This window comes from Zea mays, chromosome 1 (genome assembly GCF_902167145.1).
Source record: "Zea mays cultivar B73 chromosome 1, Zm-B73-REFERENCE-NAM-5.0, whole genome shotgun sequence".
NCBI lineage: Eukaryota > Viridiplantae > Streptophyta > Magnoliopsida > Poales > Poaceae > Zea > Zea mays.
In genome coordinates, this window is record NC_050096.1 from 196,345,275 (window position 1) to 196,358,461 (window position 13,187).

The 13,187-nt window shown below is 50.0% G+C and overlaps 1 protein-coding gene across 1 annotated transcript; it reads right to left on the reverse strand.

Annotated features, from left to right (window-relative positions):
- Positions 1–3,640: 3,640 nt before the first annotated feature.
- LOC100286011 (uncharacterized) lies at positions 3,641–6,543 on the reverse strand. The gene is made up of 2 exons (NM_001158899.2): positions 5,859–6,543; positions 3,641–4,228 (listed from the first exon to the last, which is right to left on the reverse strand). The coding sequence occupies exons 1-2, from the start codon at positions 6,193–6,195 to the stop codon at positions 3,915–3,917; spliced, it is 651 nt and encodes a 216-aa protein (NP_001152371.1). The 5' UTR covers positions 6,196–6,543; the 3' UTR covers positions 3,641–3,914.
- Between the last annotated feature and the right edge of the window lie 6,644 nt (positions 6,544–13,187).

A 13,187-nucleotide genomic window follows, 5' to 3' on the forward strand; every position in this document is an offset into this window, starting at 1 on the left:
AGATCAGATCGTGGTGGTGAGTTCTTTCCCAAAGTCTTTGACGATTTCTGTGCAGAACATGGCATTATTCATGAGAGGACTCCTCCCTATTCACCCGAGTCAAACGGGATTGCTGAAAGGAAAAACCGTACGTTGACTGACCTGGTGAATGCCATGTTAGACACTTGTGGTTTATCTAAGGCATGGTGGGGGGGAGGCAGTCCTGACTTCATGTCATATTCTGAATAGAATTCCTATGGGCAAACAAGAGAAAACCCCTTATGAGAAGTGGGTTGGGAGAAAACCATCACTTTCATACTTGCGCACTTGGGGGTGCATGGCGAAAGTCAATGTACCAATTAATAAAAAGCGCAAGCTTGGTCCAAGGACAGTGGATTGTGTCTTTCTTGGATATGCTTCGTGTAGCATATCATATAGATTTTTAGTAGTTAAATCTGAATTTCCTTATGTGTATGTTGATACTATTATGGAATCACGTGATGCTACTTTCTTTGAACATATATTTCCAATGAAAGACATTCATAGCAATTCTAGATACTCTTCTGAGATAACTCCTGAACATAGTACACTTATTGAGAGTTTTGAACAGCCACATGAAATTGTCCTAGAGGAGGATGACAATGATGCTCCTAAAAGGAGCAAGAGACAAAGGGTTGAAAAATCCTTTGGTAATGATTTCATTGTGTACCTTGTGGACGATACTCCTACTACCATTGCAGAAGCATTTGCATCTCTAGATGCAGATGATTGGAAAGAAGCAGTTCATAATGAAATGGACTCTATTCTTTCAAATGGTACGTGAGAAGTCACTGATCGACCCTATGGATGCAAACCTGTGGGTTGTAAGTGGGTGTTTAAAAAGAAGCTTAAGCCTGATGGTACAATTGAAAAGTACAAGGCTAGGCTTGTGGCTAAAGGCTATACTCAGAAAGAAGGAGAAGACTTCTTTGATACTTACTCACCTGTTGCTAGAATGACCACTATTCGAGTACTACTTTCTTTGGCTGCCTCGTATGGTCTCCTTGTTCATCAGATGGATGTAAAGACAGCTTTTCTTAATGGAGAGCTGGACGAGGAAATCTATATGGAACAGCCTGATGGATTTGTAGTAAAGGGTCAAGAAAGTAAGGTGTGCAAGTTATTGAAATCTTTGTATGGTCTGAAGCAAGCACCAAAGCAGTGGCATGAGAAGTTTGACACGACTCTAACGTCTGCAGGCTTTGCCATTAATGAGGCAGACATGTGTGTATATTATCGCTGTGGTGGGGGCGAAGGAGTTATATTGTGCTTATATGTTGATGATATATTGATATTTGGCACAAACATTGATGTGATCAATGAAGTCAAGTCTTTTCTATCAAAGAGTTTTGATATGAAAGATCTGGGAGAAGCTGATGTGATTCTAAACATCAAGCTGATTAAGGCAGATGGTGGGATTACTCTCTCGCAATCTCACTATGTTGAAAAGGTTTTGAAGCGATTTGGCTTCTCTGAGTGCAAACCTTCTCCAACACCTTATGATCCCAGTGTGACACTGCGAAAGAACAAGAGAATTGGTTTAGACCAATTGAGATACTCTCAGATTGTCGGTTCACTCATGTATCTTGCTGGTGCAACAAGGCCCGATATCTCGTTTGCTGTGAGCAAATTGAGCAGGTTCATGTCAAACCCCGGGACTGATCATTGGCATGCACTTGAGCGGGTTATGCGCTACCTGCAAGGTACAATGAGTTATGGAATTCACTATTCTGGTCAGCATGCGGTACTTGAAGGATATAGTGATTCGAACTGGATATCTGATGCAGACGAGCTTTATGCCACCAGTGGTTATGTCTTTACTATTGGTGGAGGTGTGGTATCATGGAGGTCTTGCAAGCAGACCATTTTGACGAGGTCAACCATGGAAGCCGAGCTAGCTGCACTTGACAGAGCAACCGTTGAGGCAGAATGGTTCCGTGAACTCTTGATGGACTTGCCGGTGGTTGAAAAACCAATACCAGCTATCCTTATGAACTGTGACAATCAGACAGTGATTGCTAAAGTGACGAGTTCTAAGGATAATGGGAAGTCATCAAGACATGTCAAAAGACGATTGAAGTCTGTCAGAAAGTTGAGAAACTCCGGAGTTATAAGTGTGACTTATATTTCAACAGATAAAAATCAGGCAGATCCTTTTACCAAGGGACTACCACGTAATGTGATAGAAATCGCATCGAGAGAGATGGGTATGAGACCCGAATAAAGTTGCCATGGTGGAAACCCAGTCTATGTGATCGGAGATCCCGTGAATTAGGTCCTGGGAAGAACAAGCCATTGGTGAACTGAGGAGAGTAACTTTTGACCCTCTCTAAGTAAAGATGCAATACTCTCAAATGCTGTAAGGCAGGATGGCTTTGTGCCTTAATGTGTTCTGTTGGCTTGTATTAGCGAAGATGTTGTCCTGCAGAACATTCTTTGAAAGAACACACCTATATGAGTTAGACTGTCTAACGTCGCAGTCTATGAGATTTGGGTAATCTCTAGTAAACTCATGAAGAGACCTTGGAGTACGACGTATATGCTCCACCCGAGAAGGGGACTACTGGTAGCCAAGTACTGGTCATGACTTCAAGTGAAACCCATTCACGCAAAACTTGCAATTCAAGGCATAGTCCATTGTCCAAGTTGTGGGTTGGTGTAGCTTGGAGTTCTAGGCGGAAGTTCAACTTAACAGTCTCTGCTGAAAAACTAGTATATTAAACAGTAGTGAACAGTGGCGAAAACTGCAGATGGGCATTTGAGATCTGGTGGGGGATTGTTAGGATTTATGGGCTTGGCCCAATTAAGAAATTCAAATAAATCCCAGAAAATCTCAAAAGCCCATACAAGAGGATGGCTAGAGGATAGGTGGAACCATTAGCACCATATTGCTAGCTCTAGTGGAGTAGAGCTAGCTTAAATATGGAAGCCACACTCACTCACCAAGTCATGGATGAGAGGAGAGAGTGTGGAGAGCCACACGCGCGCGCGCTCGCTCGCCTCGCCTGGCCGGGGCGGGGCGGGGCGAAGGGCGCGGGCGCACGACATGCGCGTGAATGGTCCGCCGAAATCCGGCCCCTCGCCTTGCGGGGGCGTGGCTACCTTTTGCCGTTTGATTTTTTGGTTTCTTGGCTGTTACGCTTATCCTAACCGATCGCTATAAAATCTCAACTGATTGCGAGATTTTCGTGGGCGGATAAGCACGGGGTCGCGGACTTGGCCCTATAAAAGGAGCCCGACAGCCAACCTCCAAATCATCCCAAATCCCAGTTTCGCTTTCGCCTCTCTTCATATCTGAGCCGCCTTTTAGTTCCCTTCGTCCCGACCGCAGAGGTGCATTTGCGATCAGGAGAGCAGGTCTCCGGAACCCTTTGTCTTCTAGATCCTGCACCGGGAGAGAGCGAATAAGGTTTTTGGGAAGCGTCTTCACGCGACTGCTCGTGATCTGCTGACCTCGTCGACCCTGCTGATTTCGCTACTTCGACATCGTCGACCCTGCTGATTCCGACGCGTGCCATCTATCAGTAAGTCTAATCAGTACGCATCATCTGATTTGGCTTGTTATTTCAGTTCTTCTGATTTGGTCATGATTTATATTCGGAATTTAAACTGGAATTTGTCTAATTATTCAACAGCCACACTACTTTCCCGGTATTCCAGTAAAGAGGGCAACGCTGTTCGCACTCTCCAGTGAACAGAAACAGCTCCTCTCTCTCTCTCCCTTCTGCGGTATGTGACACGGGTGTAAGTGTAACGTAACAGCAAACAAAGAGTCAAACCTTGTATTACAGTTTACAAGCAAGCCCCCACCCGCCACCCAAAAAAAATGAAAAAGCATCATCTCCGGTTCAAATCCAACCCGATCCAATAATGTACCGCTACCCCCCGAACCACTTCTAGCAGCACCCGAACCGGCTCCCCTGCTTCTGCTCGTCTTTTGAGTCGCCGTCGATGCTCACCCTGTTGAGGGACAGCTCGGCCTTGTACGAGTCCGAGTTCAGGACCTTGCGGCTCACGTTGCTGTAGATCTCCCTGATCACGATCTCGAAGGCCGTCCTCACGTTGGTGGCGTCCAGGGCCGACGTCTCCATGAAGAAGAGGCCCTCGGCCTCGGCCAGCGCCTTGCCTTCCTCCACGGGCACCTGGCGGATGTCGCCCAGGTCGCACTTGTTGCCCACCAGCATCTTGGCCACCGTCGTGTCCGAATGTGCTGCGTTGGTTTCCAAAGATAGGTTGGTTACTCCGGTGAAAGGAAATGAAGAACATAATGCGTTAGTTGTAGGATCTTCAGGAGACAGCGCCTGGGTACATATACATGTGACAGATATGAATTTGTTGTGAATGTGGCATTTGGCATACATGCATTCCAAGCTGTGAAGGGCACTGACCAGAAGAACATAACCGCACATACTTGTATGTAATGGCATGGGGTACAGATTATAGTGTACAACATACATGTAAAGGTTAATTTCTCCGGAACAATTGGACGTGTCACGATCTCAATCAAGCACCATTGAAGCTTTTCCGTAAGTGTGATGTGATTAAAAGATCAAAGGATGCCATTAGTACCAGGAATGGTACAGGAAACAAAGACTAAGATCATCCCCATTCATGCATGCTCCTTACGCAAGAATGGGTGGTACTGAGCAAATTGCGCTGTCCGACCCAATAGCATTCTGATTCTCTTTGACATGCAAAGTAGCTAGAAAGAGCACTACTTGCTCTTAAAGAATGCACTGTGTTCTTAAACGGTGCAAACAGCAGCTACAATTCAGGTCTTTGTTCCTGCCCCTCAGCAAACAGCGTGGTAACCACCCTCCCATCACCTCACTGCCCCTGCCAATAAGAACCCTACCACCATGGCTGAAAGCCGCAAAAATCACCACACCGCGTTTGCATAATCGTTTTGATTTCTAGCCACCATCAGCAGTCCTGCCAACACATCTCTGGAGACTGGAGTCCATCGTTCTAAGCCTTGTGGTTCTTATCCGATCCCCCCGCACCCCAAGCTCAACGCCAAGCCCTAATCCAGTAATCCCACCTCCTACTCCAATTGACCGACAAAGTCATGGCAAAAAGTGCATGTTCTACTGGCTGTAAAGCAGTCCGTGTAGCAATTATGCCCTCTGGGAGTCTGGGACAAGGTAAGCATCGTGCTTCCTCATCGAGGCCTCATTAAGTCACTAGAGACCCTAGGCAATTAGCAACTGAACTTCCACACAGAACTGCAGGAAGACAACAAGTACTACAAACATCTTAATCATGACTGGTCCCAAACTTCTCGAATATAAACATCTCCTTAAATCTTACGTCAAACAACAAAAAGAAGATCTCCTTAATCAGAAGTGCTTACAACTTCTGAAATTTGCGACCACAAGTACCTTGACACACAATTTAGTCTACCACTTCCGATTTCGAAGCCTACCTTGCACAATACTACTAATTCTAACGGAAGTGGTCCTACGCATTCATTCATGGAATGTTCCACAACAAGCGAGACAGCAGGATCCAGATCCAGACTAGGTCGCTCAATCCATCCGGCCTAGCACTTGCCGTGTCCTCTTTCCCTCTTTCTTACCATCTAAAGAACACCTGATGCAATCAGGGCATCTATCTACAAGCTACATCAAGCGAAAGTGACGACAGTTCTTATTTCCCCCAAATATCCGAGTGGATTCTGCGGCCACGCTAAAATGCGCGCCCCTTTCCACGAAACCCACCCCCCAGATCTACGCGACCCTAGCACCGTACCAGTCATAGGCATTCACTGAGTGCAAGCAGTGCCAAAAGCAAGCAACAGCGATCAGAGGATGAGAAGAGCGCAGCGTCGGGGCACGTACTGTTGAGCTCCTGGAGCCAGCGGCCGACGTTGTCGAAGGTGGAGCGGCGGGTAATGTCATAGACGAGGAGCGCGCCGAAGGCGCCGCGGTAGTAGGCGGAGGTGACGGCGCGGAAGCGCTCCTGGCCGGCGGTGTCCCAGATCTGGGCCTTGACCTCCTTGCCTTCGATGGCCATGCTCTGCGTCTGGAACTCCACCCCGATGGTGGCCTTGGAGTGGGGGTTGAACTCGTTGCGCGCGTAGCGGGACAGCAGGTTGCTCTTCCCCACCGCGCTGTCGCCGATGATCACCACCTTGAAGAGGTACTCCTCCGCCTCCCCGTCCGGCTCGTCCCCCATCGCGCCGCCCACTTCCCTCCGGTGGCTGGTGCTACTCCGCAGCTAGCTAGCTGCCGCCACCGCCTGGCTCGTGGGCCGTGCCGCCGTATCGTACGGGGAGAATGCGCAGCGCGAGATTTGTAGCGGGTTTGGACTCTGGAGGCGCTCGCGCGGTGGGTTTTGACCGAACACGAACACTCAGCCACTCAGGTCTAGCAGGTCTTGGGTTAGGTAGGCGCGGCGAAGCACGGAGCAGCGGCGTCTCCACTCGCGCCGCGCTGGGGTGGTGCCGTCGTGAGAGGTGCGAGACCGAGACGAAACGAGACGGGATGAGTGGGAGACCAGTGGGGCGCACGGCGGTGTGCAGCCGTTGGACGCCGCGACCACGCGCGGCTGTTGCATGACGGGTGGGCCGCGGTGGTCGCCACGCGCTCCGTGGGACCGGCTTGTCAGTCCCAACACTGTGCGTCTGTGCAGCTGTGCCGAGTTGTGGAGGAGTGCCTGTCACGCCGCCGCACCCGCACCGCCGGGTCCCGCCTGCCTGCCATAACTTGCGGGCACGCGTGAGCTGGCGCCTGGCGCCTCGTTGTTCGATGGGGGAGTCTGTGGCGGCGAGCCAGAACAAACGTCGATTGGACCAAGGACATGTACAGTGGAATTGGAGTCACACCAAAATGGTTCTTCAAGTATAACACTGTTGCACGATACTCTAAATATAAAACACAACTAAAATATAATATAATACAGTGGACATGTCTAAAACATGTGTCTTACCATATTCATTATACCAATTAAAACATTCAATAAATTAAAATGACCAATCAGCTAGTCTCTTGTCTCGAACATAGAGCTAAGACACTGTGTCTTCGTCAAGATACATGTCTTGTGAGGGACAGATATCCCTCGGATCCACTAGAAGGCTAGAAGGCCTCGCGAACGGCTTTGGATCTATTGTTTCGCAAGGCCATCCCTTCGTAAGCCAGGGGAGAACTGCTGGTAGAATGGGCCGACGCAGGGAATGAGCGAGCACGAGCCAAGGCGGCTCGTGGGGTTTTGAGCGTTATCCACAGCTCTGATTCGATTCTTCCGCGCGACCACCTTGGACATCGGAGGTAAGATTGTGGAAAGATAAATTCGGTCGGTTCACAATTACTTAGGCATACATCGTTATCATACACGCATGTAAGTGCCCCACGGTCGGATATATAAGGCCTAGGGGGCACCCCATCAAAAAAGGTCATTCATCAACCATGTACTCGGTTCTCTAGCATTCTTCATATTAGAGAATTCCTCTGTAACCCATCACATAAAAATTCACACCAGGAAGTAGGGTGTTACGCGTCTCCAAGCGGCCCGAACCTGTAGAAAATTGTCTATCGTCTCTCGTGCGTCTCGCACGAACCATCGAGCTACAATCAGCGACACTGTCCTACCTAAAAGCACCTCGAGGGGCAACCCTGGGTGCGCGGTCGGGCCCCAAACACCGACAGCTGGCGCGCCAGGTAGGGGGTGTGTCGTTGATCCAAGCTAGCTCAATGGCCATCATTTTCCAGTACAAGATCGTTCCCCGCCCTGGATCCGTGTTTTGCTTCGGGACTGTCACGTCTATGGCGAATGAAGAAGGAATTTTGCGTCACATAACGGATCCACCGGAGATAATTTCCGAGAAAGCCGGAACGAGGCAGCAGATAGCTCAACCTCCAGCGCCCCGGACGAAGACTACTTCCTACAAGTCAGGAGTCGAGAATTCATTTACCCGAAGGACCCCGTTGTCCACCTCGTCCACAGAAGAGTGGACACGGGTTACAAGGAAAAACAAAGCAAATGGGATAGAGGCCCGTCAAGCTGCTCTTCCGACACCCTCGCCCTCAAAGAAGGACAGAAAGAAGTTCGTCACCGTAGCTACTCCTTTCTACCCTGACGTCCTCTTCATCAGGGAGAGGGTGGAGTCGTCTCCCATCTCCGACGACGAACCAACCATGCCTAGGGAAGAACCTCCTCAGCGAGAAGCTCGCCGACGGAGGAACCGACGCCGAAATATTCGGTGACATCACGAAGCTGGGGAACGGGATCCGGCACAGCCTATATCCCGAGATGAAATCTCAGAGGTAGGAGAAACCCCTGACGAGCGAGTCTTCAGAGAAAGGAGGAACTCTCGCCGACGTGATCGCCGGCAAGCGCAAGAGCAAGCGAAGCAGGACGCGAGGTTACGCCGAGAGAACCCTCTTTTCACACGAAACCTGAACCCTGACTTCGCCCGCGCAATGAACACACCGAGTGAGGTCGGAGGAGTATTGGCTCGGATAGCTGATGTCCTCCCTCGGACTCCAGACGCAAAAGGCTATCGGCGGCTGCTCACTTTGGTGGCTAATCATCTTCTACCCCTCGCTCATCCCCCGGGCGATCTGCGGCACGCCATCAACAGTCGCTGAGATGCGCGGAGCTGCATCAATGCTTCGCGCGAACGACGACACGAGAATGAGATACGACGCCGAGAGGAGTAGGATCGGGACCACAGCGTCCCGACATGAAATCATGCCATTAGAGTTGAGTCAGCAACGACTTCAACTGGTGGCACAACCCGGGGACGAACAAAACAACACATCAACAACTCCCCTCCTCGGGACCGCACCACAATCGTCGACAGGAGGACACATGTGGAGTATCTGCGCTTACTCTGCGTCTTAGGGCCATCCAGTGGCCCCCAAACTTCAAAGTCTCCAACGTCGACAAATACGAGCCCAAGCAGGACCCTGGAGGCTGGTTAGCCATCTATACGACCGCTGCCCGGGCCGCTGGCGCAACCGAAGACGTAATGACTGCGTACTTGCCCATCATCCTTGAGGCAAGATGCATTGCAATGGCTACGACACCTACCGTGACACTGCATCGATGACTGGAGTGACTTCAGTCGGCGCTTTATCGCCAACTTCCAATCCCTCTCCGACAAACCGGCGCAGCCATGGGACCTCAAATCCATCAGGCGCCGAGGGGATGAAACACTTCGGTCGTACCGCAAGAGGTTTTAGACCATGAGGAATCGCATCCCCGAGGTCGCTGAGGCAGCAGTGATTGAGGACTTCTACCGAGGATCTAATGACCCGGCCTTCAACCGAGCCATACTGCAAAAGGCGCCGACCACCTCCGAGCAGCTGTTCTGGGAAGCGGACCTCTACATCACTGCCAACGAACGGGCTCAGGACCTCATTGGAGGAGCGAAGCCTGCTCCGTCTGCACCACGACGTGACACGAACCAGCAACCCGACAAGCATTGGGAGAAGAGGCCCTGTGAAGAGGTTCATGCTGCTGGACCACCCGTCTCTCGTGGTCGAGGTGCACCCCGCGGAGGCGAGCGGACACTAGACGACATCCTCGATGCCCAGTGCCCGTATCACAAGGATATGTGTCACACCTTACGAAATTGTAGAGACTTCAAGAATTCCATCGGGAATGGCCGACCGTTCCAACCTCTACCACCTCCCCCACCACGAGGAGGGCCCGGCGAGCCTCGACGACCTCAACAACAGGAAGGGGGAGGAGATGGAGCATTCTCGCACGTTGACGGGGAGGTTAACGTCATATTCGGAGGACACGGGTCGCAGGAGAACAAAAAGCAGCAGAAGCTCAACGACTGACAGATACTGGTGGCAACCACCTGTGCCCCCGCCCCCTATCGGTGGTCAGAATGCCCAATCACCTTTACCCGGGCTGATCAGTGGCTCAACTTCGATCGTCCGGGCAAGTACCCGCTCCTTGTCGATCCGGTGATCCGAGAGAGCAGGGTAAAGAAAGTATTAGTGGACAGGGGAAGCAACATCAACGTCACCTTCCCCCGGACACTCCTAGGCTTGGGGGTTGCACTCAAAGAGCTCCACGAGTCGGACACTCCTTTCTTCGGCATTGTGCCGATCGAAGGAGAATACCCGCTCGGACATATCTACATGCCCGTTACCTTTGGAACTCCGGAAAACTACAAAACCGAGTTCCTGAGGTTCGAGGTGGCAAGCTTCGACTGCGGATACAATGCCATCATCGGCAGGCCGGGATTGGCAAAATTCATGGCCATTCCGCACTATTCGTACATGATACTGAAGATGCTAGGACCACAAGAAATCATCACCGTACACGCTGACTTCCAAGGCGCCGTGGAATGTTTCCGAGTAGCCATCCAAGCAGCCCTCACTACTAAACCACCGACGACTTCCTCCATGCGGACAAACTCAAAGCCTGAGGAAGACCTCACGATACCTACGAATGAAGCTCAAGCCATGACCTCTATGCAGCCGACTGAGGAGACGAAAAGGATCAACCTTGGGTTCGTTGATGAACGCAAGACTGCCATCATCAGCTCCAGCCTAGATGACAAATAGGAAGGCGCGCTCGTCCAGTTCCTGTAAGATAACCGAGATGTATTCGCATGGCAGCCTGTGGATATGCCGAGAGTCCCAAGAGAACTGGCCGAGCACAAACTGAATATTTATCCCCAAACAAGGCCGATCCGACAAAAACCGCGTCATTTCATGCCTGACAAAAGAGAAGCTATTCGCGCCGAGTTAGCTCGCTTAGGCACGGCAGGGTTCATTAGAGAAGTACTTCACCCTGAGTGGCTAGCAAATCCTGTTCTTGTACTAAAAAAGAATAAAGTGGATTAGCGCATGTGCGTCGACTATACAGATCTCAACAAACACTGTCCGAAGGATCCCTTCGGACTCCCTAGGATAGATCAGGTGGTTGATTCAACCGCTGGATGTTCTATGCTGTCCTTCCTGGACTGCTATTCTGGATACCATTAGATCAGCTTAGCAAAAGAAGATGAGAAAAAACTGCATTCATTACCCCATTTGGAGCTTTATGCTATACCTCCATGTCGTTCGGTCTCAAGAACGCAGGAGCGACTTATCAGAGAGCTATTCAAACATGCTTAGCCGATCACTAGGGCAAGTGGGTAGAAGCTTATGTTGATGATGTGGTGATCAAAACAGAAAACTCAGAAAACTTCATTGAAGATTTGTAGCTGGTCTTCAACAGCCTGAGGCGATACCAGTGGAAGCTCAACCCATAAAAATGTGTCTTCGGAGTACCAGCAGGGAAGTTACTCGGATTCATTGTCAACCACCAAGGAATTGAAGCCAACCCAGAAAAAATTGAGGCCATCATGAGAATGGAAGCACCGTGATCACAAAAGAAAGTGCACAGGCTTACTGGATGCATGGCAGCCTTGAGCAGGTTCATATCAAGGCTAGGCAAAAAAGGCTTACCGTTTTACAAATTGCTCAAGAAGGTGGACAAGTTCTAGTGGATCGCAGAAGCACAGGAAGCTCTTGAAGCATTGAAAAAGTTCTTGACCACGCCACCAGTACTGAAGCCGCCACGCCGAGCCACACCAAATCAGCCGGTAGAAGATCTATTGTTATACATCTCCTGCACGACTCACATGGTGAGCACCGCGTTAGTAGTCGAGCAGGCAGAAGAAGGACACACATATCCAATACAGCATCTGGTCTACTTCATCAGCGAAGTTCTGGGACCCTCTAAAAAAGTATCCCCAAGTTCAAAAATTACTGTACGCGGTACTTCTAACCGCTCGCAAACTCCGCCACTACTTTGACGACCACAAAGTCATAGTAGTCACTGGGTTTCCAATAGGGGATATCCTTCACAACAAAGAAGCCATCAGAAGAATAGCCAAGTGGGCCTACAAGCTGGGAGCTCATGACATAGAGTTCCGGCCTTGCACAGCAGTAAAGACCCAAGCACTAGTTGACTTCGTATCCGAGTGGACTGAGCAACAAGTCCCTGACCATCCGAAGGCTACTGAAGTATGGCGAATGTATTTTGATGGCTCACTAAAGCTGCAGGGAGTAGGCGCAGGGATCCTCTTCATTGCCCCAGGAGGTGAACAACTCAAGTACGCTCTTCAGCTATTATTCCCAGCATCAAATAATGCAGCAGAATATGAGGCACTGATCCATGGGTTGAACATCGCCATATCACTGGGCGTTAAGAGGTTGATGGTATACGGAGATTCACTAGTGGTCATAAGCCAGATAAATAAAGATTAGGATTGCTCGACTGATTCTATGGGCAAGTACTGTACAGCCGTCCGAAAATTAGAAGACAAGTTTGAAGGGTTGGAATTCCATCACGTGGAAAGAGACCGCAACACAGCAGCAGACGCGTTGTTGAAGCTAGGATCCAGTCGGGCCCATGTCCCATCCGGAGTTTTTGTCCAGGAAGTATCACATCCAAGTATTCCCTCAGATCAGGCGGAAGAATGCAACACCATAAGCCAACCAGGATCGGACCCTGATGACTGAAGACAGCCTATTATCAGGTACATAAAGAATGAAGAAGAACCGGACGATAAAGCTGCAGCAGAACGCATCGCGAGGCAATCGGCCCACTACACCCTCATAGGGGGCACACTGTATAGAAGGGGTGCGACAGGAGTCCTCATGAAGTGCATTTCCTCGACTACTGGGAAGTAGCTATTAGATGAGATCCACGTCAGACAGTGTGGAATACACGTAGCATCCAGAACTCTGGTTGGGAAAGTTTTTAGGTCTGGATTTTATTGGCCAACAACAAAGAGTGATGCAGCCGAGTTAGTCCAGAGATGTGAAGCTTGCCAATTCTTGTCAAAACAACAACATTTACCGGCACAACAGCTGCAGACCATACATGTAACATGGCCATTTGCATGCTAGGGACTGGACATGATTGGACCCTTCAAGAAAGCTCAGGGAGGCTATACTCATGTGCTGGTCGCCATTGACAAGTTCACCAAATGGATAGAGTACAAGCCCATTGTTTCTTTAACCTCATCTAAGGCAGTGGAGTTCATACAAGACATAATATTCAGGTTCGGAATACCAAATAACATCATAACCGACCTGGGATCCAACTTCACCAGCTCCGAATTCTTCGATTTCTGCGAACAACGGAGTATCCAAATCAAGTACGCGTCAGTAGCACACCTAAGAGCCAATGGTCAGGTGGAAAGGGCCAATGGA

Coding starts and splice junctions, on each gene's coding strand:
- LOC100286011 (NM_001158899.2), bottom strand. CDS start 6,195: ATGGGGGACGAGCCGGACGGGGAGGCGGAGGAGTACCTCTTCAAGGTG. Junction 4,229..5,858: donor CTGGCTCCAGGAGCTCAACA/GTACGTGCCCCG, acceptor AAACCAACGCAG/CACATTCGGACACGACGGTG.